At 42.5% G+C, this 22,671-nt stretch overlaps 1 protein-coding gene across 1 annotated transcript; it reads right to left on the bottom strand.

The window, feature by feature from the left end:
• Positions 1-5,453: 5,453 nt before the first annotated feature.
• On the bottom strand, positions 5,454-14,320 carry ABCB9 (ATP binding cassette subfamily B member 9). Its single transcript, XM_070950472.1, has 11 exons — positions 13,702-14,320; positions 13,039-13,153; positions 11,962-12,092; positions 11,399-11,604; positions 10,613-10,810; positions 9,913-10,041; positions 9,243-9,431; positions 8,442-8,615; positions 7,337-7,496; positions 6,396-6,532; positions 5,454-5,762 (listed from the first exon to the last, which is right to left on the bottom strand). Exons 1-11 carry the CDS (start codon positions 14,318-14,320, stop codon positions 5,454-5,456), a joined length of 2,367 nt encoding a protein of 788 aa, XP_070806573.1.
• Positions 14,321-22,671: the final 8,351 nt, after the last annotated feature.

The raw sequence follows: 22,671 nt of genomic DNA, 5'->3' as shown, positions 1-22,671 counted from the left end.
TCGCCGCCCTCCGCAGCTCTGCGCTGGCAGCGGCGGCGGCGGCTGTTCCCGCCCCTCCCGCCGCTCCACCGGAAGTGCTGCTGCCGCTCTTCCCGGCCCCCTCCCTCCGCCCTCCCGCCACCAGGTAGGAAAGGGAGCGAGGGAGGGGGGAGCGAGGGAGGGCGTAGACGTCATCGCGCCTCTCACGCTCCCCCCCTCCCCTCCCCTCCCCGAAAAGTCAAAAGTGGCGGGAAACGCGCTGAGGGCTAGCTGAGGAGAAGCGGTTTTAAACTTAATCACGATTAAAATAAACTTTATATATATATATATATTGATATTATATATATTGTTTATTTAGGCTTGTTTGCCTGGCTGTAGTGATTGTCCCCTGGTTTATTAGCCAGTCTCTCTCTCTCTCCCTTGGCTGATGGCTGTAGTGCAGCCCACCCACTCCCCTCAAGGGGAGGATACAAATAAATAAATAAAAATGATAAATAAATAAAATTATGTAAATAAATCAATAAATTAGTTATTCACAGCACTATTGTTTAATATAAGGAAGTCCTTATTTTATCCTCAGCCGCCCAGAGTCACAGATGCCAAGAAGGACCATGTTTTCTTGGGGAAAAATTTTAAGTTTATTTGCTGTCTATCTGGCCATGGGGCTATTCTAGGTGGCTAAATAATGATTGTATAATTAGAGTTAAAAAATAAAAATTAAGGACCCATTTGAAAAAGGGGCCAAAATTGAAAAAAATATGCACAACATCTTTGACCTTGGACAATGAATTTTTGGAAAAACTAACTGGAAGAAAAATCTAATTTTTTTTTTCTTTTTTCCTCTGCCAACAACAACAAAAAAAAATAAAAAAACCCATAGGAAAATGGATAGTTTGCAATCAGAAAACTAATTTAATCCCAGCGCCAAGATGGGAAAAGCGGCAGCTGGGATGGGGCTGATAATTCCTGCTATAATAGAAAATGAATTTGCATTAGCAATTTCCCTGCATCAATCTTTCCGCCTTGAATTCATTTTCACTCTCTTCCTATTGTCTGCTTGGATCACTGACCGGCTTGCATGAAATCTTTTTGGCTGATGCTTTTTTAAAAATATAACAAAAAACAGGCAGTTTTTTTTTTTTAAATTGCACACATGCATAGAACAGAAGTTGTGCCTGGATGACCAGGGCAGCATTTAGCATTGCACATGCAACCTTTTTGCAGAAATGTTAGCAACGTTAAAATGAGGCTTTTCCAAATTCCTCGGAAATGACATCAATCTTATAATACAATGCAATTTCATGATTTATATTTGGAAGTTGCAGAACTGATTTGAGAACTGAATCATTTTTTTTAATGAGTAGTTAAACCGTTGCACTGATATGCTCCCGAACATTAAATATGTTGGCTAAATATTCAGCTTTTTCAGTATTTTGCCAATGGGAGCTCCATTTAAAAAATCTGGACTGCATATGCTTGTTTATTTATCAGCTTTATTTCTCATTTTTTACCCCATGACTTAATGATTGGATAGTTAATATTTTAATGGTGTAACTTGAGATGAATGTTTAAGCTCATGTGTAGTACATAAATTATATGCTTTCAAAGTTACTTTTGATACAAATACTTAAAATGTATTTCTGAACTTGCATAACTGAATCCTTGAGGTAATTGTTAAAGCAAGTCTTTTGAATCTTGAAGAAATAGCCCCTATGTATTTTGCTAACTAATGGGCTTTTAAGATAAGGCAATAGACAAAGATACTACCTAGGATGCATCTGGTGGACAATCACCCATGAAAACCAATACAATAATCAGAATGCTTGAAAACATTGATTTTTGTTGCTACAATCTGTAAGTCTCCTTACATTGGAGCATTCATCTGCATTCTCATAGGGGAGAATGTATTTTTTTAACCTTAAAAGAGACCTGGATCTTTAAGTACAGATATGGTCTTCGCTCTTCCCAAGCTAAAATTTCTAAAACAACTTCAAGGGCAAAGTTTAAATGGTAACCCGGCATTGCACAACTCAAGGTGTGCCTTCTCTGTTGCTGGGGAAGCTTTGATAAGCTGAATATGTCAACAATGCGGACATGTCAACAATAGCCCAGCTGATCTGTTGTTTTTTTTCCAGACCGGATTTCCTGGTTTGAGATTTGGCATTTTTCTGGTCAAAGAAAAATCCATTCCTTTCCCTCTTCTTAAGGTTTTATAATTAGTGAAATCTAAATATAGGAGGAAAACAACCCAAGAGTTAGCATTGTTGTCAAACAATTTGGTAACAATTCGACATTTCTTCCAGCTTCCTTAGCAAGGGAGGAAGATTTGAGCTTGCAATTTTTCTTCTGCAAGAAAGAAAATTCTTCTCCCTTGGAGCAATTTCGCTCTACCCTGACGACAAAAGATTATTTTAGTAGAATTTGTTCTTAGGATGAGCATAAAACATCATCTTGCAACTGGCCACCTCTCCTTTTTAATAAAGTCACACATTTGCATTGAATGGAATGTGTTCAATTACCCTATCAGATTTGGAGCTGCCAAATTATTAATACAATTTAATTTAATTGTTCTCCCCGACTTCCTGCTTCCAATATGGAATCCTTCCCATGGTGTATATGAAATCCTCAAGCTGAGGTGTGTCGGTGCCTAGGTATATATATCCAGGATTCACTTTAAATCTGTTATGATTATTTAATTTTGTTAATTGCAAAGAGTTGGCACCCAGCCTCTTTGAATAATTCCTGCAATAGGAGGAGACGTTTGACCTGATTTATTTATAATTGTGCTTTCAGGATGCACACCCACTTTGAGATGAATCTATGGCAATAGTCATCTGCTACTGGAAAGTTCATACAGAATTTAATTTGCAAGCCTACAAGTAATCTTTGACTCACAACTCTTCGTTTAGCAACTGTTCAAAGTTACAACGGCCCCGAAAAAAGTGATAATACAGCCGGTCCCCGATTTATGATCTTTCCAGCATCCCCACCATCGTATGATCAAAATTCAGAGGCTTGGCAAGTGACACATGAGCAAAGGCAATGGGAGGAAGCTGGATACACTTAATGACGGGAGATGCACTCACTTAGCAACTGTGGCAAAAAGGTCTTAAAATCGGGCAGGACTCCTTTAACAACTGCCTTGCTTAGCAATGGAAATTCTGGTCCCAATTCTGGTCATAAATCGAGGATTACCTGTATTCTGAGGAAGCCTTCAACCTTCTCTTGAGACAGCTGATTAAACATCTCACAGCCGGTTCAAATTCTAATAAATCCTTGTATGTTTTACTCAGCAAACTTTATTGCCCAACTATGTCCCTGTTGGTGCAATTGTACTTGAATCAAATCGTGAACAAAAGCTCTACATAAAGTACCAAATCTTTGAGTAAGAGGGCATTAAAAGCTGGGTGAAGACCGGGTTGTAGAAACCAGCATAAAAACAAATTTCACAATGGTGCCAGCAAAGTCAAGAAAATGATTTGCAAAGTAACACAAGAGAACAAAAGACAATGTAAGGAAACCAATCCTTTGTCCTTCTCATCCATGGGACCTACCTAAGGTATCACTGCCCATAACTTGCATTATTATGGACCACTGGCCATGCTACCTTGAGTTACGGAAGCAATAGATTAATTTCACTTTGCAAAGCAAAGTTGGAAAGAACTTTATCAGGAAAAAAAATGTTTTTCTTTTCACCAGCAGAGCATAAACAAACATTACATTAAAGGGCTTAACTCTTTGTTGTTGTTACTCAACAAACATTTGCTATCTCTCTGAGGTGACTCTACTAATAAAAGGCTATTTGGGACAGATTCTTGAAGACACAGACACTAAAAGTACAATATCAGAGGTAGTCTTTCTTTTGTTGTTTAATTTAGTGAAGTACTTGTAAAATATTGCTAAAATATCATACGTTTTTTTTAAAACATTGCTAACGACAAAAATCTGCCCATCGAAGTATCAGAAAGTAATTAAAATGTGATAAAGTGCATGAGTCATTTTACAACCGAGTGCAACTGGAAAAGCTACCTAGAGAGAACAAATTACCTTTTCAAAATTGCTAAGATTAAGGGTTGCGGGTAATTGTTCAATCTCAATTCACAGTTTTGTTTTTTTAAAGCACATATTTGGCTGAGAACTCTAATATTTATCCAGCTGTAAAAGTCATAGATCAAAATAGGTCAAATTTACGCAGCTAGATTTGAAAAGGTTTTTTTCCCCCCTTTCCTTTGTTAGAGTGAACACAACAAACCCATCAAAATAATTCGGAGAACTGGTGCTTGATGATTAACTAATTAACTAAACAAAATAACTATAACCCTCAATATTTGCAACGTTTAGCAGAATCTAAATTCTTTAGCAGAATCTATGTTTTATATCTGAACATAAAATTTGGCAGGAAATGTTCCCTGGCAGAATGGGGCATATTTTAAAACTGACGTGTCTGATTTTAGGCATTAAAACAAAAAAAAACAAAAAAAGAAGAAGGGAAACAAAAACCTTTGTTCTAGAGAAATAAATAGTTTGCAAACAGAGCTGACTTGCTAGTTGGGATATCCAGGTGCCCAACCCAGATTGTGTGCAACTGTGCAGACCAGCGATAAAAATGTAAATAATTCCAACTTCAATAAAACTGCCCATTTCCCCTAACCAAGGCTCTCTCTCTCCACCTTTATTGCCATCTAGGTATGCACTGCAGACCACAGAGGCAATCCTTCTTCTTCTTCTGTTGTTATGGCTGGAAGTTTTATTGCAATGCCATCGGGGATGCTGCTGCTACTACCTCTGAGAGCAATCTGGAAATAAACCCTAGCCAACTGAAACAGCGCTGATTTTGTTAAGAAAACCTTCATGCATACGCAGCTTGTAGACAATCCCAGCATGTAAAGTACCACACTTCGACAGAGATACCCAGAGAACCATTGACCTGGACTACAACGTGTACATATCCAGATGTTCTAAATTCCAGATGAGCCAAGCTCCCTGTGGAAAGTGCATTAGATCTGGCAGTCCAGTTCGACTTTCACGGAAGCGCAAAGCACATCCGTAGGCACCAGAGTGATCCCAAAGTCAACCGGTTGGCTTCAATGCCAATCCCAAGTACGATATTTCCATCCTGGCCCATGGTGGTGATGCATTTTGGAGATCCATCGAAGATCCTTATTCTTCCATACAGTGCACGCCCCTAAAAACCATGCCCATTTATAAGTAAGAGCAAAGTTTGCAAGGTGTATCCGAGGGAGGAAGACACAGCCCGTTAAGAGAATTACATGTGGTTTTCTTTCTCTTCAACAGCTATCTCCTGGGAGTAATTCAGGTTGGACAATTTCTTAGGATTGTAAGTAGCCACCATCAGATAATAGGGGAAGCCCTATGAAAGATAACTGTTCCATCTGGGATTTGATGGGAACCCTTGTTATATTCAATTCTGGGATCAGTTGACAGCCGGACGGTTCAGTTGAGCATCTTCAAGTTCAGCAGGTGTGGTGTCCCTTCTTTACTTCTTCTGCCAACCCTGTCTTGGGAGAACCTCTCTGGATGTTAGCCAAGCCACCATCCACTGGACAGCTGTCCCCCGTGCCTGTTTCGCGGCCAAGAATCTGTCTTTGCACCAGCTTGTAATAAAGGCTGCCTTCTTCCATAAGCTGCTTATGCGTCCCTTGTTGTACCACACGGCCCTTGTCGAGAACAATGATGTGGTGTGCCTTTTCCACAGTGCTCAGTCGATGGGCGATGACCAGAACCGTATGATTTTGTACATGTCCGTAAATAGCTTCCTGAATCTGCCAAAAAGAAGAAAGGTGGATTGCATCAAGAAAAAGACATTCCCGTTTTCCCGCCCAATGTAACCCATCACCCAAAACGCTCTCTCCAAATCAGACAGGAAAATAGTCAATCTATTCACTCATGAGAGCTTCTGATCAATTAAAACACCAAAACAGGAGTAACAGGAACAGAGCAGGTTTAAATAAAACCCCTCAAGTCCTTATTAATAATATAGCTATGTTCAAAACATGTTTAATCAAGTTAGGAGCTGTGATCACCCGTGAAGCTCAAGTTTAGTTGGGATTAATTTTGATAATTTGATGGTGGTTTGTATAAACACAGCCTGTTTTCAATGTTTTGGGGAAAACCCTGAAAATGTGTCCCTTGGCTAAACCTAACCTTTGGCTCTTATATTGATTTTTATTTTTATTTTTCTCAAGGATTTAATTGACAACCTTCAATTAAAGTCGGCAATGTGACGTGGCTGGGGAATTCTGGGAGTTGAAGTCCGCACGTCTTAAAAGTTCCCATGGTTCAGAAACACTGACTTAAGAGACAGAATTTCTTTTTGTTCGCAAAAGACATCTTAGCTAACAACAAATTCTGCTGAAGATTCAGGAAGTCTGAACAGGAAACCCCATCTTGCTCACCGCATGTTCACTCTCTGCATCTAAAGCACTTGTAGCTTCATCCAAAATCAGGATCAGCGGGTTTCTGATTAAAGCTCTCGCGATAGCCACTCTCTGCTTCTGACCGCCGGACAGTTGGGTTCCCTTCTCCCCAGCTTCTGCAGGAGGAAGGAAACAAAGGGGGGGGGACCCGGAATAGTAAAATCTGCAGAACTTTTTTTATAAGCCATCCTGCCAGCCAACGTCAACCTGACTTCAACAACAACAACAAAAATTAATAAGCCTCTTAAGGTGGTGCTAAAGGCCCCGATTTCAGAGCTCATTAATTTGCTGCAAGAAGGATTGTGGTGTTGTGGCCCGCCAGCGGCCAGCAGAGCTGGCAGCAGAGTCGGACAGTGAGGAGGTTGGGGAGGAACATGGGCCAGTTCTGGGGGCTGGGGAAAGCTTGGATGAGGGCTCTGCATCAGAGGCAGAGAGGGAGCTAGACAGCAGTGAGGCAGAGGAACAGCTGGAGCCGGTTCCCACTGTGCGCATGCGCAGAGCTGCCAGAAGACAAGAACAGCTAAGAAAGCAGGGTTGATTTGGGAGTAAAGCCACACCTTGGAGGTGATTGGCCCCATCCATAGAAACCAAAAGAGGAGTGAACAGGGAGGGGGCTTTTGCAGGAAATGATTCGTTCGTTCGTTCGTTTCAAGAGTGGGAAGATCTGTCCGTGAATCCCAGAGACTCTGTGCCAAGTTTTGCCTTGCCCTGCATTTGGAAACTAGTTATCTGGCAGCTTTCCAAGCGAGATAAGGTCTATGTTGATAAATATTCCTCTGAAAGACTGTTTGCCAGGCCTTGCTGACTGTGAATGAAAGGAATTCACAGTCGTGTAAATAAAAGGGGTTTTGCCGGGACCAAGACTCTGCTTTTTACTTTTTAAGGGAGCCTAGGTCAGAACATGTGGTATCAGACCCTACCTGTGTGATAGCCGTCTTGCAATTCCATAATAAAGGTGTGGGCGTTGGCATTTTGGGCAGCTTGAACGACTAGTTCATACGGGCCTGAATCCAAACCATAAGAGATGTTTTTTGCAATGGATCGGGCAAACAGGACCGGCTCTTGGCTCACCAGGGAGATCTAAAAAGACAACGGGGTCCAGCGGAGATGAAGAGAAAAACCAGTGAAGAAATTGACTAATTATCATCACTCACAGACTTCTACTGTCAAAACAAATGAATGATGGGAATTACAGGATGTAATACAGGTGTCTTGGGGAATCATGCAGCAGCTTACAATCCACCCTTATGACTCTTCTGGAACTAGCTTCTCTTGTATCTACAGGTAGTCCTCGACTTACGACTGCAACGGAGCCCAAAATTTCTGCTGCTAAACGAGACATTTGTCAAGTGAATTTTGCTCCATTTTACAACCTTTCTGGCTACAGTTAAGGGATTTGCTGCAGTTGTTCGTTTAGTAAATGGTTGTTAAGTGAAATCTTGCTTCCCCGTTGACTTTGGTGACCGTTCACCAAAGGAGATCACATGATCCCAAGACAGAACAACTGTCATAAATATAAGCCAGTTGCCAAGTGGCCGAATTTTAATCACGCGACATGGGGATGCTGCAATGGTCGTGTGAAAAACGGTCATAAGTTACTTTTTTCAGTGCCGTTGTAATTTTGAAGAGTCACTAGACAAACTGTTGTAAGTCGAGGACTACCTGTATTTTCCTGAATATGATGTTGAACCATCACTCAAGGAACCAATTCTCTCCATTTTGGGAATCCAAGAGCAGCTCTTCAAACTTTACGCATTTTGCGGTCAAAAGAAAGCGAGAATTGATTTTATTTAACCAATGGAACTTGGTAGCCGTGAGCTACAGGGAGAAATGAGACCATTATTTATTTATTTATCAAATTTCTATTTATCAAATTTAGAAGCCTAAATCATCCACAGAGATTTCATTACAAGTACTTGCAAACTATCTCGGCAACTTGGAGGGCTAGGATGTTCTTTTTTCTTGGAAAAATTAATCTTATCCTACTCAGCCATATCTAGGGATCCAGCCATTGGCGATTCATACCACCGAGTGAAGATACTTGTGTTGATACATATCGATAGGTTGTCCATCCAGAAGAACCTGACCCTCTTGAAGAGGATAGAAGTTCTCTATGATGTTGACGCAGGAACTCTTCCCGCTGCCTGAAGGACCCACCAGCGCGGTCACCTTCCCAGGATGGAGAGTGAAGGAGACATCCTACAAGACAAGCAGATCGTCATCATGTCTCATCCATTACTTGCCAAATTTGTTGGGTTGCCTTTCCAAGGCCAGGTGTGCGCCAAGAGCTAAAAGCCACTTGAGAAGACATTTCTTGGTTCCCAACCAAAACTCCAAAGAACCAGTATGTAGTTTTAAAACCATGGCAGAAAGTTTAGCACTTGTTCTTTTCATCACTCTTCTTCAGATCTGGAATTTCGTGTCCTTGAAAAAAGCTGGAATTTTGGACGAATGAAAATCTCCATCTAAAGCGATAAGCCTGTTTTCGTACATCAGCAAAACTATAGTTTGTTAGTTTATTAAACAAAGCACGGCCCCAGAGTTCTTTGTATACGTAACACATTAAGACCCAAAGAACATACAGACAGCATGTTGTGTGAATGCAGCCAAAAGCTACTCAAACTATATCCAATAATAGAAAGAAAGGAACATCGGAAATTTGTGTGTGAGCCTCATGAAACAGGTGGTAAGAACGGTAACTTCTGTATATATTAATATACAAAACATTTTGTTATCCTGTCTTCCTACTGCTAAAACCCACAAGGCAGAATGAGAAGCCTTGAGTAGCCCATAGGTACCAAAAATATACAGGTATGAGACACTTACCTGTAAGACTTGAGATGAAGGACGGGTGCGATAAGCAAAAGTGACATTCTTGAATTCCAATTTTCCTTCCAGTTGGCTAGGGGCCAGTGTCCCATCGTTCAACATTGTGGGTTGGCGGTCTATGAACTCAAATACCTTTTCAGCAGCTCCCACACCCTGCATGAGGCCGCTGTAAACTGAACCAATGGACTAAAAGAGAAAAAGAAAGAAAATTACTAGAAGGGATTGTCATTTCACAAAAAAAAAAACGTACTGTGCAATATGGGTTATAAGAAGAGCTAATTGTTCTGCATTTGAAAAGAAATATGTCTAAAGAAATACAGCTCTAGATAAAAGAAATTTTATATTTCTGCCTTTGAAGAATTCTAAATTGACGGAACTTCAGCTGAGAATCTGCAACAGTTCTAACCCATGAAAAAGATAAGTCCACAATTAAAATGCCATTAGACACCTCTACTTTTAGCAGGGTGTTAGGAAGGATCTTAGGGACAGACTTAGTTGAAAAATTCGATAAAAATATTTCAAGCCAACTTCAACCATGGACAGTCTTCATGTTTACAAAAACCCAGCTCATACATATGAGAAAATATTAAAAGAAGCTCAGCTGAGGTCAGAGACGGTGATTCCTTTCAGACAAGAATACAGAGATGGTCTAAAAAGTGTCACTTACCTCCATGCAGTCTCCCAAGACAAATTCATAAATAATGAAGGATATCAAGTTGCCACTTGTCATTTGCTCAGTGATCACCAGGTGGCCTCCGTAGTATAAGATGCTCACTTGAACGATGAGTAGGGTAAGCTGGAATCAAGGATAAACACCTGAATTTGGGAGCTGAACTCCAACTTAACTCATGAGGGCACCAAATTGGGGAAGGCTGGTCTACTACTTCAGACACACAAAACACTTTCCTATCAGCAGCACTGATGATGTTACTTAGCTTGGTCATGAAACGTCTGCCAGGCAACCACCAAGCTCAGAGAGCACCAAGGATCCCACAGTTCAACCCTGAGCTACAAATATTCTATTCTATTGGGACTTTCCTAAGCTAGCAATGACACGTGAGACTTCAGGCAGCTGCTGATGTGAACTCAACTCTGAAGAAATAGTTGACACAACAAATGTGTTCTTACTCACTCTTGGCCTAGGAGAAACATCTAGCTCTTTTGGTATACAATTGGGAATCCCTTCATCTTCCTAACTGTGTGTACAAAGCACAATTGGAGAAAGGACAAAAAAGATAAAAAGCAAAAAAAAAAAAAAAAAACATGCCCTCCATCTCTGCTTTAAGCTAACATGGAATAGAACTCTTAGTTATTTCTGTTGAAAAGAAAGTCAGAGGAAGAGAGAAGGGGAACGCATTTCAACCTACTCCATTCGACCACACGTAGTACGTGTAAGCCAGAGCCTCCTTTTTGTTGAGTTGGTAGACTTGTTGCAATTTCTCCGAGTAGACATCAGCCTCGGCTTCCTCATTGGCAAAACTGCGAACTGTCCTCATAGCGGAGATGGTTTCTTCGGCAGTGTTATTCGCCTTGGCCAAAGCGTTCTGGACTTCTTTAGAGAGCTTCTACTTGGTAAAAAGAAAGAAGGAGAAGAGTCACCTCTGAAAAGGTCCTACTTCAACAGTTCTCCAAGCTGTCCTCAAATTTGGGAGCTCACATGGAGTTCCAGATGCTAAATACAAATACATCTATGTGCATATATATGCAATCGGTATCCAGGTCCAGATGTGGCTTTGAGAAGAAAACTGTGGTGGAATGTCGTCGGAATTCCCAGAGGGGAGGGGCTGCATTCCAGAGGACCAAGAGATAGCAAAGTTTAGAGTTTCATTGGGAGGAAGAGAATTAAGACAGCTCCTCCCTAGAAGTTCTCAGAATATATCTTTAGCGATGCAAATAGTTGCTTTCGTTTGGCAAGATTCTGTCTGCAGGTGAGGAACATTAAAGGTTTATGAATAACTCTGAGCATCTTTCATAGTTTTGGGAGCCTGACAAAAACTCAACATTAGCCTACAAATATTTGAACAATATGTGATCATTCAGATATGTCAGTTCACCTGACCATAACGAACAACAGAAGGTTTAAGAGGTCTTCCCCCAACATTGCAAATGATTAAAGGAATATCGGATCATTCTAAGACCCCCATAAAACCAACCTTATAATATTTCCCGTAAACGTCTGACACCAGCATGATTATAGGGAAGCCCATGAAGGTTACCAAGGACAGTTGCCACGAGAGACTAAACATAAAAACAATGACCCCAGTGGCTTTGACCAGGTTGCGCAGAAAGATGTTGATGTTTTGGGAGACGAGATCGCTCACAATGGTTGTGTCTGATGTCAGTCGGGAAATGATGTCACCTGCGAGAGAGGAAGGAGGACAAAGGATCAGCGGAAAAGCAACATAACGAGAGAATAAAATCTATAGAAAACGGCACTGAAGAAGTATTAGGACTCTGATTTTCCAACGAAGCCAATATTCTCAAGTTTCAGAAACTTTTAAGCTCTGGGGAATTCTGGGAGTTGAAGTCCACACGTTGTAAAGTTGCCAAAGTTGAGAAACACTGGTCTAGACTAAATGCATTCAATCCACCAGACTACAAATTCTTCTGAACTACAATTCCCAGGCAGCCTGATGTGTGATTCTGCAATTGATCAATATTTGTAGGGTGATGGGATCCCCACTCCTGACCTCACCAAAAAGGTAGAGAAACTCACCGGTGAGATTTTCATCAAAGAAACTCATTTCCTGCACCACTAGTGACCGGAACAGTCTGTTACGGAGTCGGATATTCAGTCTAGCAAAGACCAGGGTGAAGAGGCCACCCCGGATACCTGCGGTAAATGAGCTGATTGCAGATAAGAGATGTTATAGGATTGACAGAGACCAACAAAACAACACCCCTAAGCCCAGGATTACCTGCACACTATCAAGAAAGAAATGCTTCGGAGAGACAACCGTAGGATTCAACTCAGATTTTGTTCCCAACATTACATTGAATTTTAAAACCAAGAGAGAATATTCTGCAAAAGCAGTATCTTTATTGGACGGGAATAAAATCTGGACCTTTTGCATGGAACTCCACCTGCAGGGTTCCATAAAGGAGATCCAATATCTTCCAATATTTAAAGGGTTGCCACAAAGAAGAAGCTATGCTCCAAAGCACCTGAAGGCAGGACAAGAAGCAATGGGTGGAAACTAATCAAGGAGAGAAGCAACCTGGAACTAAGGAGAAATTTCCTGACAGTTAGAACAATTAATCTGTGGAACAACTTGCCTCCAGAAGTTGTAAGTGCTCCAACACCGGACATTTTTAAGAAGAGATTAGACAACCATTTGTCTAAAATAGTGTAGGGTTTCCTGCCTGAGCAGGGGGTTGAACTAGTAGACCTCCAAGGTCCCTTCCAACTCTGTTATTCTGTATTTTGGGATATTTCAATTTGAGGAATTTCTTAACTTCTCGTGACCTTGACTGGCCACACAATACCTTTCCCTCCCTGCAACGTTTCCCACACACATACAAAAACCCTGTGGAAAGAGCAGAGTGTCAGGGTTCCAAGTAATAAATCCATATCAAGCAAACCTCCCAGGATTATTCCACATAATTCTACTCATTTTAACTTTTGTTCTTTCCACAATTCTAGAACCTGTAATTTCTTGGAAATCTGGGCCCTACCTAAGAGACAATCTAAATCACAGCCTGGAACCATTGCAAGGCACTTCATACAACCACCATACTTTCCAATCTTCAGGCTCTAAGGTAGCAAACATACCAACACTCTTAACAAAGTTACCTTCCAATGGCTAGAAGGGCCATGATCACCACTGCCTTGGAAAACTGGTCCATGGACTTCTGGATGACTATCCCGTCAATGGCCCGGCCAGTGTAGTATGGAAGGAAGGTTTCCCCTGTTGGGAAGCAAAAAAAAATTAGAATAAAAGTGACAAGCCAACCAGGACATATGCCAAGGATTTTGGGGTCAACTTTAGAGCAATTTCTTTCCTGAGTCTCAAAAGATTTGCAAAAGTTGGGAATTAGTTGATGGTGCTAAGCAGGGATGGGCAAGCACTGATCTACCAGATGTTTCAGATCACAAGAGAAGTGACCACTCATCTTCTCAGTGATGCCAACTGGAGTTTAAGAACGTTCTCCACCCTTTGATAAACCCACTACAATGGTTCTAGCTAACATTAACCTCCAATTTGATATTGATCTTTCCCACGAAACCACCAAACATTCGGTAAATGTTATTTTAGTCTTGATTCATAGATTGATAGAATTCTTTATTGGCCAAGTATGATTGGACACACAAGGAATTTGTCTTGGTGCATACGCTCTCAGTGATGTTTTAACCAACATCTACACCACTGCTTCTACTGCCACAAACTTTCAAGCACCACACCAAGACAACAAGCAGCGTTCCATGTCGTTCTATTTTTACACCCAAATCACTCACCTAAAGCGGCCAGTAAAAGGAAGAAAAAGGCCACCACAAGGAAGTGGACATCTGGCCTGGTGTAGGACAGGAGTTTACAAATGGTGGCAGCTGAGGCTTCCTCTTTCCTTCCCCGAACCCCAGGAGAACTGGAGTCTCCAATGTCTTCTCCTTCAGCCCTAGATTCTGAATTAATCCCCAAGGTATCCCTGGCAGGGGTCACAGAGGAGAGCAGCTGCCAGAAGGAGAAGGTGGCCACCAGTGAGATGTAAGTCCAGGCGAACAAACCCCAAAACCAAGGATCCTTGATGGTTTTTCTCACTTCAGAATAAAGAAGCAATTTGACCAATGCATAAATCCCAATTGCCAGACAAACCAAGATGATAAAGATCCGGGATCCTTTCAACCGTTTGGGACCGTAACTGGTGTTTTTGGCCACCCCGATGGAGGCCCCCAAGAGTAGGCAGCTGCGATACAAGCAAGACCCCCAAATATCCAGCATGGAGTCAAAGATGTTGAAGTGCTTGAGATCCTGAAAGATGGTCCTGTTGTGGCGGTTGTATTCGTACAAGAGGGTGGTCAACGTCACGTCCATCCCTATGAAGATGAGGGTGCTGGTCACAGCTGCCCAGGCACACATCTTAAACTGGTTCCAGAATGAGGTAGAGAGGTAGGAATCGTAAAACAGAATTGAAGGGAGAGACTCGAAGCTCCTAGACCAGGATTAACACCAACATCACAGCTCAGTTTTTCCTGCAAGAGAGGAGAGAACAGGACAAGATACTCACCCGTGACTTCTTAACCATGATTGACCCAAGTTCTCGATTGACAAGGAAGGAGATGGCTGGGTACCAAACCATGGCTGGTTTCAACTAGATCTCACGAGCACCACATTCGCTGTGTTAAGAGTGCTTTTGTAACTTGGTACAAGCAACCCTCAAATTACGACCATTCAGAGTTACAACAGACCTCCCCAGAGCTACTTACAAACCAGTTGAACCACTCATTGGGTACAATGGGTTTGCTTAATGGCCGCCATGTTTGCGTAGCAGCCACTGTAAAAAAGGGTATAAAATCGATCACCTGATAACCCACTTAATGATTGGCACAACCATAATTCTGGGCTCAATTCTGGTCGTAAGTCGAGGGCTACCTGTATAAACTTCCCAATACTTTTGATGGTCCTCTATACTCATCTGATATTCCTACCACTTCTTTTAAATTCTCCCTTTTTATATATCTTTTGCATCTTCTAGCTTTTGAACATTGTTTTTAGGTGTTTATTTTAATTCTCATTCTCTCTCTCTCTTTTGTTCTTCTTTTTCCTGGCTGCACCCCACACTCTTGCGTTGGTCTATGGCTGTAATCAGGATTTTATCTGATATCCATATTTTCTGGAATAAAACCACCTTTGCAAATCAGGCTGCCTGGCTCGCCTCTCAGCATCCCTTTAGATAAATAAAGATGAGAATTTTAAAGTAGGCCAGCCATCCAATGACTCTATTTTCTCGGAAAAAATAAACCACAAACCTAGAAAAGGGACAAATCCAAAATAGGATATTTTTGATCCTATTCATAAGGATCAAAAATATTAATTATCTTCATAACTTCGCATGAGAAAGAAAAATCCAAAACAAACCCACAAAAATCTTGACAGAAAGGCACAATCTAATATCTAAAATCCAGCCCTAGATACAATAAATTCATTTTTAAAAAGATCATTCGGTTTCCATTCCAGTTTTTCACAGATAATGTGCCACACTCTGCATTCAGTGGTACCATTTCTAGGGTAAAAGAGGAAAGAGAAAAGTAAAGGAGAAAATTGCTTTCCAGAAAAATAAATCAGCTTTCTGAAATAAAGGACTATCCTTAATAATAAAGGATGGATGGTCCTGTAACCAAGGACTGCTAGGCCGCTTGACTGTTGCCATGGAAACAGGGAAAGTTGGTCCTTCCTTCCTGTCTGTTTTTTTAATCATATTTTTTTTCGCTTTTCATCCAAATCTTAAGCCAAATTTCTGAATGGACAACCGTATATTCCTAATTATTATTTAATCTGAAGCCTTCAGGAAAAGTACCGGATGATCCAGAGAACGGAATCACATCAAGCTTGTTAGGCTCAGAACTCTCACAAAGGACTCCAGGCCCTATCTGCCATGGCTAAGGATGATGGGCCCTGAAATCCATCCCTTCTGGAAGGGGCAGGAAGCAGAAAGAATTGGACAGGAAAGAAAAGGAAAAAAAAAACCACCTCTTTGGTTTTAATCTTTCTGGTTAAGTACAAGCTTTGGAAACTAGAGAGGACGCTGCTTTAACATGCTATAAATAAATGGATTTAAAAGCATCCGGGTTTTATAAGGGATTTTTCAACCTCCCTTGCCAGAGGGGAGACATACCAAATTGCACCTAAAAGATACTTAGACCAGAGATAAATTCTTTTTTTTAAAAAAACACACACCCTTATAAAACTACTGGCCTATCTTTTTATATTCCCTTTGTCCTTGATCGACTTAACTTCGAACATCCTTACAACAAAAGATTCGGTGTAAAGGCTCCAAAATCCTGAATGGGGGGGGGAGAAAAGGGGGATTCATCCAAATTTGGGGAAGCTTCATTTCAATCCAATGAAGCACACTTAATGCCCCAATAAAGCCCCAAAGCTCCTTGCCAGAATCTGCCAAGTCATTTAAAGAGGAGGAAAAAGCAGTGCAAAAATTTCAACTTTTCAGCCAGCACGATAAAATCGAATTTATAGACGTGATTATCATGACAGCCTTGGCTAGAGCTGTTGCCTTGCTTTGATACGCTCCTTGCCAAAAATAAAAAACATTTTTTTTATATTCTTATTCCTTTTACCTGACAGTTGACAGAGACGTCCGCAGCGAAGATGCTGGATCTGCCCTTAAATGAAAGGGGGAGATTGACTTCGATGGGAGGGGGAGATCCCTTTGATCAAAGGATGGCAATAATAATATTCCTAATAAAGCAATCAGGTTACTCAGATGCTCCCCCCCAAAAAATCCCCCCACTTTCCACTAGATTCAGGGTGGGTGGGAAGAGACTGACTCAACCCAATCTATCTACTGCAGTGGCCGCAAGGGAAGTTACCCAGATCTCAACTTATTTCCCGGCGTGAGTCAGTCGTTTTGAGAAAAAAACAGCAGGGGAAAAAAAATGATCCTTGGATCCCTCCCAAAAGCCCCCATTTCCACCCCCAGAGTTCAGGGTAGATCAGTCCAGAGTAGATCATTGGCACAATTCAGGATCGTTCCGAAAAATGGATGGATGGTTGGGGGGGAATTGCTGGGTGCCTGCAAAGCATCCCAAATCATCTTCTTCTTCTTCTTCTTCTTCTTCTTCTTCTTCTTCTTCTTCTTCTTCTTCTTCTTCTTCTTCTTCTTCTTCTTCTTCTTCCTCCTCCTCCTCTTCTTTCTTCTTTCTTCTTCTTCTTCTTCTTCTTCTTCTTCTTCTTCTTCTTCTTCTTCTTCTTCTTCTTCTTCTTCTTCTTCTCCTTCTCCTCCTCCTCCTCCTCCTCCTCCTCCTCCTCCTCCTCTCTCCCTTCCTTTCTCCCTTCTCCTTCTCCTTCTCCTTCTCCTTCTCCTTCTCCTTCTCCTTCTCCTTCTCCTTCCCCTTCCCCTTCCCCTTCCCCTTCCCCTTCCCTTCTCCTTCTTTTAATAAATCCTCCTGAGATCCCTGCAAGGTAGGTCCAGGGCTAATGCCAGGCACTCTCCAACGGCGACTATCAGGACCAGTGTCTGCAGCCACAGCTTGGGGGCAGCAAAGGATTAGCCAACACCGAGCAAGCCAAGGTGGGCAGATCCCAGTTAAAGGGTCTGAACGTGCCTTGCTGCAAACCGGGGTTGGGGTGGGGGTTCCAAAGTGGGGCGATTCCCACGCTCGCCTGCCTTTGCAAGCCAGGATTTGCACCCCATCCCCACCCCCTGCATCAAGCAAACCGAGCGTGGAAGAAAGAGCAAATGAAATGAAATGAAAATAAATGGAAAGGACAGGTGTTTTGCATAGGAGAAAGGCTCACCTTCCCGCAGGGATGGGTCCTCCTCCCCCCAAAAAAGGCGTGGGAAGCCTCAGCTGCCTCCCTGCATCCTTCCAGGGAGGGAGGGAAGCCAGCATACACGGGTCTGGGGTTGCACGTGTGCATGCAAAGCAAGCCCGTCTCTCTCCCCTCTCCCTGGACCCTCCTTACCTGCAGACGGAGCGCAAAATGCGCTAATCTCCTTTGCTCGCCCTGCTGAGCCGGCTCCCGGGACAAGGTCGGGAGGGGGCGGGGCCTCCGCGGGGCCCCGCCTCCCGGAGAAGCCCCGCCCACGCCTGCCTACCTTTGCAGCTGGAGAAAGATGCTAAATCCTTTGGGGCAGTTGCCAAAGGGAGAAGCGGAGGAAACCAAACAAAATAATAATAATAATAATAATAATAATAATAATAATAATAATAATAATAATAATAATAATAATAATAATAATAATAATAATAATAATAATAATAATAATGCAACATACACACAAACCTCTGTTGGAGAAAAAGGCTGAATCATCCCGTATTTAAAAGCGCACACACACACACACACACACACACACACACACACACACACACACACACACAAGAGGCTGAATCATCCAGCCGGGGTGAAAAAGCACAAAGCTTCCAGGAAGGGAAGACAAGCAGGGCTAGTGGGTGGCAGCCCGGCCCTTCCCAGGCTTTTGCATGGATTGCAAAACCCATAATGCGCGATGGGGCGGGAGCAGAAGTGCAGGAAAAGGCGGTTTCCCAAGCAAGGGGTGTGCACCGGTGTGCCTGTGTGGCATCGCAGCCTCCGAGGGCGCCTTCCAAACTACTTAAGTCTTGAGCGGCTGTCATCGTCACCACAAGGTCCTTGCATCCTCGTGGTCAATCTATCTTGTGGCGGTGAGTTCCATAGGAAGCAGAGCTCCTTTGGCCTCCCTGGCCAAATCCAGAGGACCAATAGATGGTAGGAAGGAAGGAGGTAAGAGGAAATTCCTTCCTTCCTTCCTTCCTTCCTTCCTTCCTTCCTTCCTTCCTTCCTTCCTTCCTTCCCTCCCTCCTTCCCTCCCTCCCTTATTTATTTTCTTTCATTCATTCATTCATTCATTCATTCATTCATTCATTCATTCATTCGTTCATTCAGTGCGGCTCTCATTTCAGCAAGGCACTCTGGTGGCAAGCAATCGTAAAATAAATTCAAAACAAATTTCCATCCGAAATGCAAAAAATTAACACCCACAGCAGCCGAAGACGATGCTACAATTAGTGGCAGTTAAGACCCAACCAGGAGACAAGACTCTGCATACTCAAAAGACCCGGATCTGACCACGGCACCGGATATTTGCAGTCCAGATTTAACAGCCATCTTTACAAAGCCGCTTGGAGCTACTTTGAAGACTATGTTGGAGCACTTCAAGCGGAGAAATTGGGACAGACACATGGACAAGCAAGATACTTCAGTATGTCAGCCTTCATTTATTACATGATTATTTACATATTCACAGAGGCAGTTTGGACCAGACCTCACTGTTCAGCTCAACAGCCTGTGTGTTGGTCAATCTGCCTCTTTTGCACACACAAATGCAAGGACGCACACACTAGTGTTCAGAATAGCATTGTGTTGGCATTGTAGTCCTGTCTCACCCCCCCACCCCCCAAAGATGCAAGCATCTTTGTGATAAGCTGAGAAAGGAATTATTAACCCTTCTGAAATAGTTTCGGCTATCCGTGATTCTTTCCCGCTTAATACAGTGCACAGAGTTTGCAAAAAAAAAATAAATAATAATCACATCTCAAATCACAATTTCTCTGCCCTTCCATAGGCTGCTCTGCTCCCTTCTCAAAATTCCTTTTAAGAAACCCAGACAAATTTTTCCCCATCCGTCCTTCCTTCTTTCATTTTCAAGAAATCTTTCGCGTAACGTCGAGGGCTTCGCTGCTCGGAGTCGCTTTGAACCGCGAGACGGGCAGCAAATAAAACTTGATCCATCATAATCACGGCTGCCGAGGGGTGAGCGGGCATTCAGCCTGGGGTGTGTGTGTGTGTGGGTGTTTTATGGAGAAAATACATGAACCCATTTTACAGATGGGAAGACCGACTGCTTGCAAAAGGATGTGGTGTTTTGAAGGGAGCTTTCTTTGGTCAAAACCCAATGCTCCGACATCACCCTATACTTGTTAACTAAAATAAATAAGAAACCCCCTCCTCATACCACCCAATGATTTATAGCTTTTGTGCAGGACACTACCACAAAGGTAGAATTTCAATTAAACCATTTGGCTCCCATCTCCTATATATATATATATCTATATGTCTCTTGTCGGTCCTGATAGATATAGGTAGTCCTCGACCTACGACCACAATGGAGCATAAGGTTTCCATTGCTAAGCGAGACAGTTGTTCAATGAAATTTGTCCCGTTTTACAACCTTTTCCGGCCACAGTTGTTAAGTGAAGAACTCAGTTGTTAATCTGGCTTCCTCGTGGACTTTGCTTGTCAGTAGGATCAATGCGACCGTCATAAGTATGAACCTCTGAATTTTGATTATGTATACCATGAGGGATGCCATGAATGTGAAAAACGCGAAGTCATTTTTTTTAGCAGTGCCGTCGTAACTTCAAACGGTCACTAAACGAATGGTTGCCTGTTGAGGACTACCTGCTGTGCAGAGGTATGCGTACACAACGGAAGTGAATGGCTACAACGGGCACAAGCTCTCTTATCAATCATCCGGTTTTCTTCACGCTCGATAAGCTCTGCTCCGGAGTCAAAACCGTCTCGATCTGGAAGGAGATAAACTGGCTCCTTTTCAATTTTTTCAGGGGGAGCTCCCCATTTCTCCCCAAAAGGCCGCCCTCCATTTTGTAGGCGAGAGACGACAGCTGTTTGGCTCTTCTCTTGACGCTTTTCGGCTCCCCTTTGTAAGTAGCCGTCATGTTGGCAATCACCTACACAAAGGAGAAAGGAGAAGAAGTGTTTTTTCGCCAGATTGGGATGGATTCCAGGTTAAAAACACACCAAACTTCCTCTGATGTTCCTACAAGGAAGGATATTATCAACTAGTCCTTGACTTATAACCAGTGGTAGGTTTTAAAATTTTTTACTACCGGTTCTGTGGGTGGGGCTTGGTGGGCGTGGCATGGCTTGGTGGGTGTGGCAGGGGAAGGATACTGTAAAATCTCCATTCCCTCCCCAATCCAGGGGAAGGTTGCAGTCAGGTGACTACAGCGATGATGTGGCGTATCATTTTTATGATGGCCAGAAATGCTTTAAAGGGCCACAAAGCATCCGTTCCAGGCCTGCTGTAATTTCTTTCTCTTCTTTTCTTTGTTCATTTATTGTTTTATCCTAGAAAATGTAAAACAGTAAAACAAAGAAAATGAAACAAAACAAAAGCACAAGGGAAAAGAATAAAAAATAGCATACAAAAAAAAAAAAAGAAGAAAATATAGTGGTCAATTAAATTTAACTTTCAATATTTAACATGTAGGATCTACATCCTGGCTGGATGCTGAAAGGAAAAAAGAAAAAAGAAAAAGCAATAAATTATCCTCCCCTTTTACATCCACTTATCTCTCTCTCTAATTTAATTCTCTGTCTGTCTGTCTGTCTGTCTGTCTGTCTGTCTGTCTGTCTATCCATTCACCTACCTTCCTATCCCATCCCATCCATCCATCCATCCATCTAATCAATATCTCTCTCTAATCTAATTCTCTATCTATCTATCTATCTATCTATCTATCTATCTATCTATCCATCCATCCATCCATTCACCTACCTTCCTATCCCATCCCATCCATCCATCCATCTAATCAATATCTCTCTCTAATCTAATTCTCTGTCTATCTATCTATCTATCTATCTATCTATCTATCTATCTATCTATCCATCCATCCATCCATCCATCCATCCATCCAATTATATAATTATATAATATATAAAAAATGGAAGAAGAAAACGCAGTCAAACAGGCCTGCTGTAATTTCAAATGCTTGTTAAGTGACCCGTCGTAAAATGGAGGACTGGCCGTAAGGCTCTCACGCCTGACTTACAATTTCTTTCACGGCGTTCTGTTGTTCCTGCGCGGCAGCTGTGAAAGGCGGGAGGTGGCTGCCTTTAAAAACCCTGGATCCCTCGTCCTTCTTATATTCGGCCTAGGAAAGAGGAATAGAAAATATATTCAGCCAAGTCTTAAGTGCGTTCATTTCTATCAGGGCTGGGCAAGAAAGTCATGCAGTACAGCTAGTCCTCAATATTTGCATTGCAGGATTCTCTCCCGTTCTCTTCTCGTCCAGCTTTCACAACTGGCCAGATTTCAGTTCTGCCGTTAGTGCAGATGGGACGGGGATGCTGCAAACTCTCCAACTGCAAAGGCCGAATTTGCATTGGCAAATCCCTTCAGTAGGATGCTGGCTTTGATCTCCCAAAATTCATTTGGCAGCTTGGAGAAGGAATCGGAGAGATCCTTGCTAATGGCTCAATACACGCCACTCAACCTGCTGGATTGGTCTACCTTTACCTCCGAGGACAGACAGGCGTATCTGTTGTAGAGGAGGAAGAAAGGAGGGTATTTGGTCACAGGGCTGGCGGACGTGCGGATCTCAAACAGAACCGGCTCGAGGGCCTCGTCCCATTCGTCCGGCTTCTCGTTGACGATGTTGTAGATGGAGGACTTCAGGAGGTCATTGGTGCGGCTGTCCAGGTTCGTGCAGCTGGCCGGGGTGAGACTTTGAGTAATGTTCCACCTCTCTAATAAGAGTTTGACCACCTGGAAATGCAAAACTACATGAAACTTGCGGCTCCGGACTTTCTACACGAGAGAAATTAAAGTGCGAATAGTTGAAGGCAGAAATAGCGGTGTAGTTTTTCTCCTTTTTGGTGTGGACTGCCCATGGAGGAGGATAAGCAGCTGTACAGAATATATTTAGAAGCTAGCAGGATTAAAAACAGATCTTTCAATAGCTTGATGA

Source organism: Pituophis catenifer, unplaced genomic scaffold (assembly GCF_029215685.1).
Source record: "Pituophis catenifer annectens isolate HBS135680 unplaced genomic scaffold, rPitCat1.0.hap2 SCAF_10, whole genome shotgun sequence".
NCBI lineage: Eukaryota > Metazoa > Chordata > Lepidosauria > Squamata > Colubridae > Pituophis > Pituophis catenifer.
This window is presented reverse-complemented; position numbering and strand designations above follow the sequence as displayed.

Bases quoted from the DNA above. Each gene is read 5' to 3' on its own strand.
- ABCB9 (XM_070950472.1), bottom strand. From the start codon at position 14,320: ATGTGTGCCTGGGCAGCTGTGACCAGCACCCTCATCTTCATAGGGATG. The intron at 12,093-13,038 runs GTAACTTTGTTA...ATCTGCAATCAG, and splicing joins GCCCTTCTAGCCATTGGAAG to CTCATTTACCGCAGGTATCC. The intron at 9,432-9,912 runs GTAAGTGACACT...TTTCTCTTTTAG, and splicing joins TCTTGGGAGACTGCATGGAG to TCCATTGGTTCAGTTTACAG.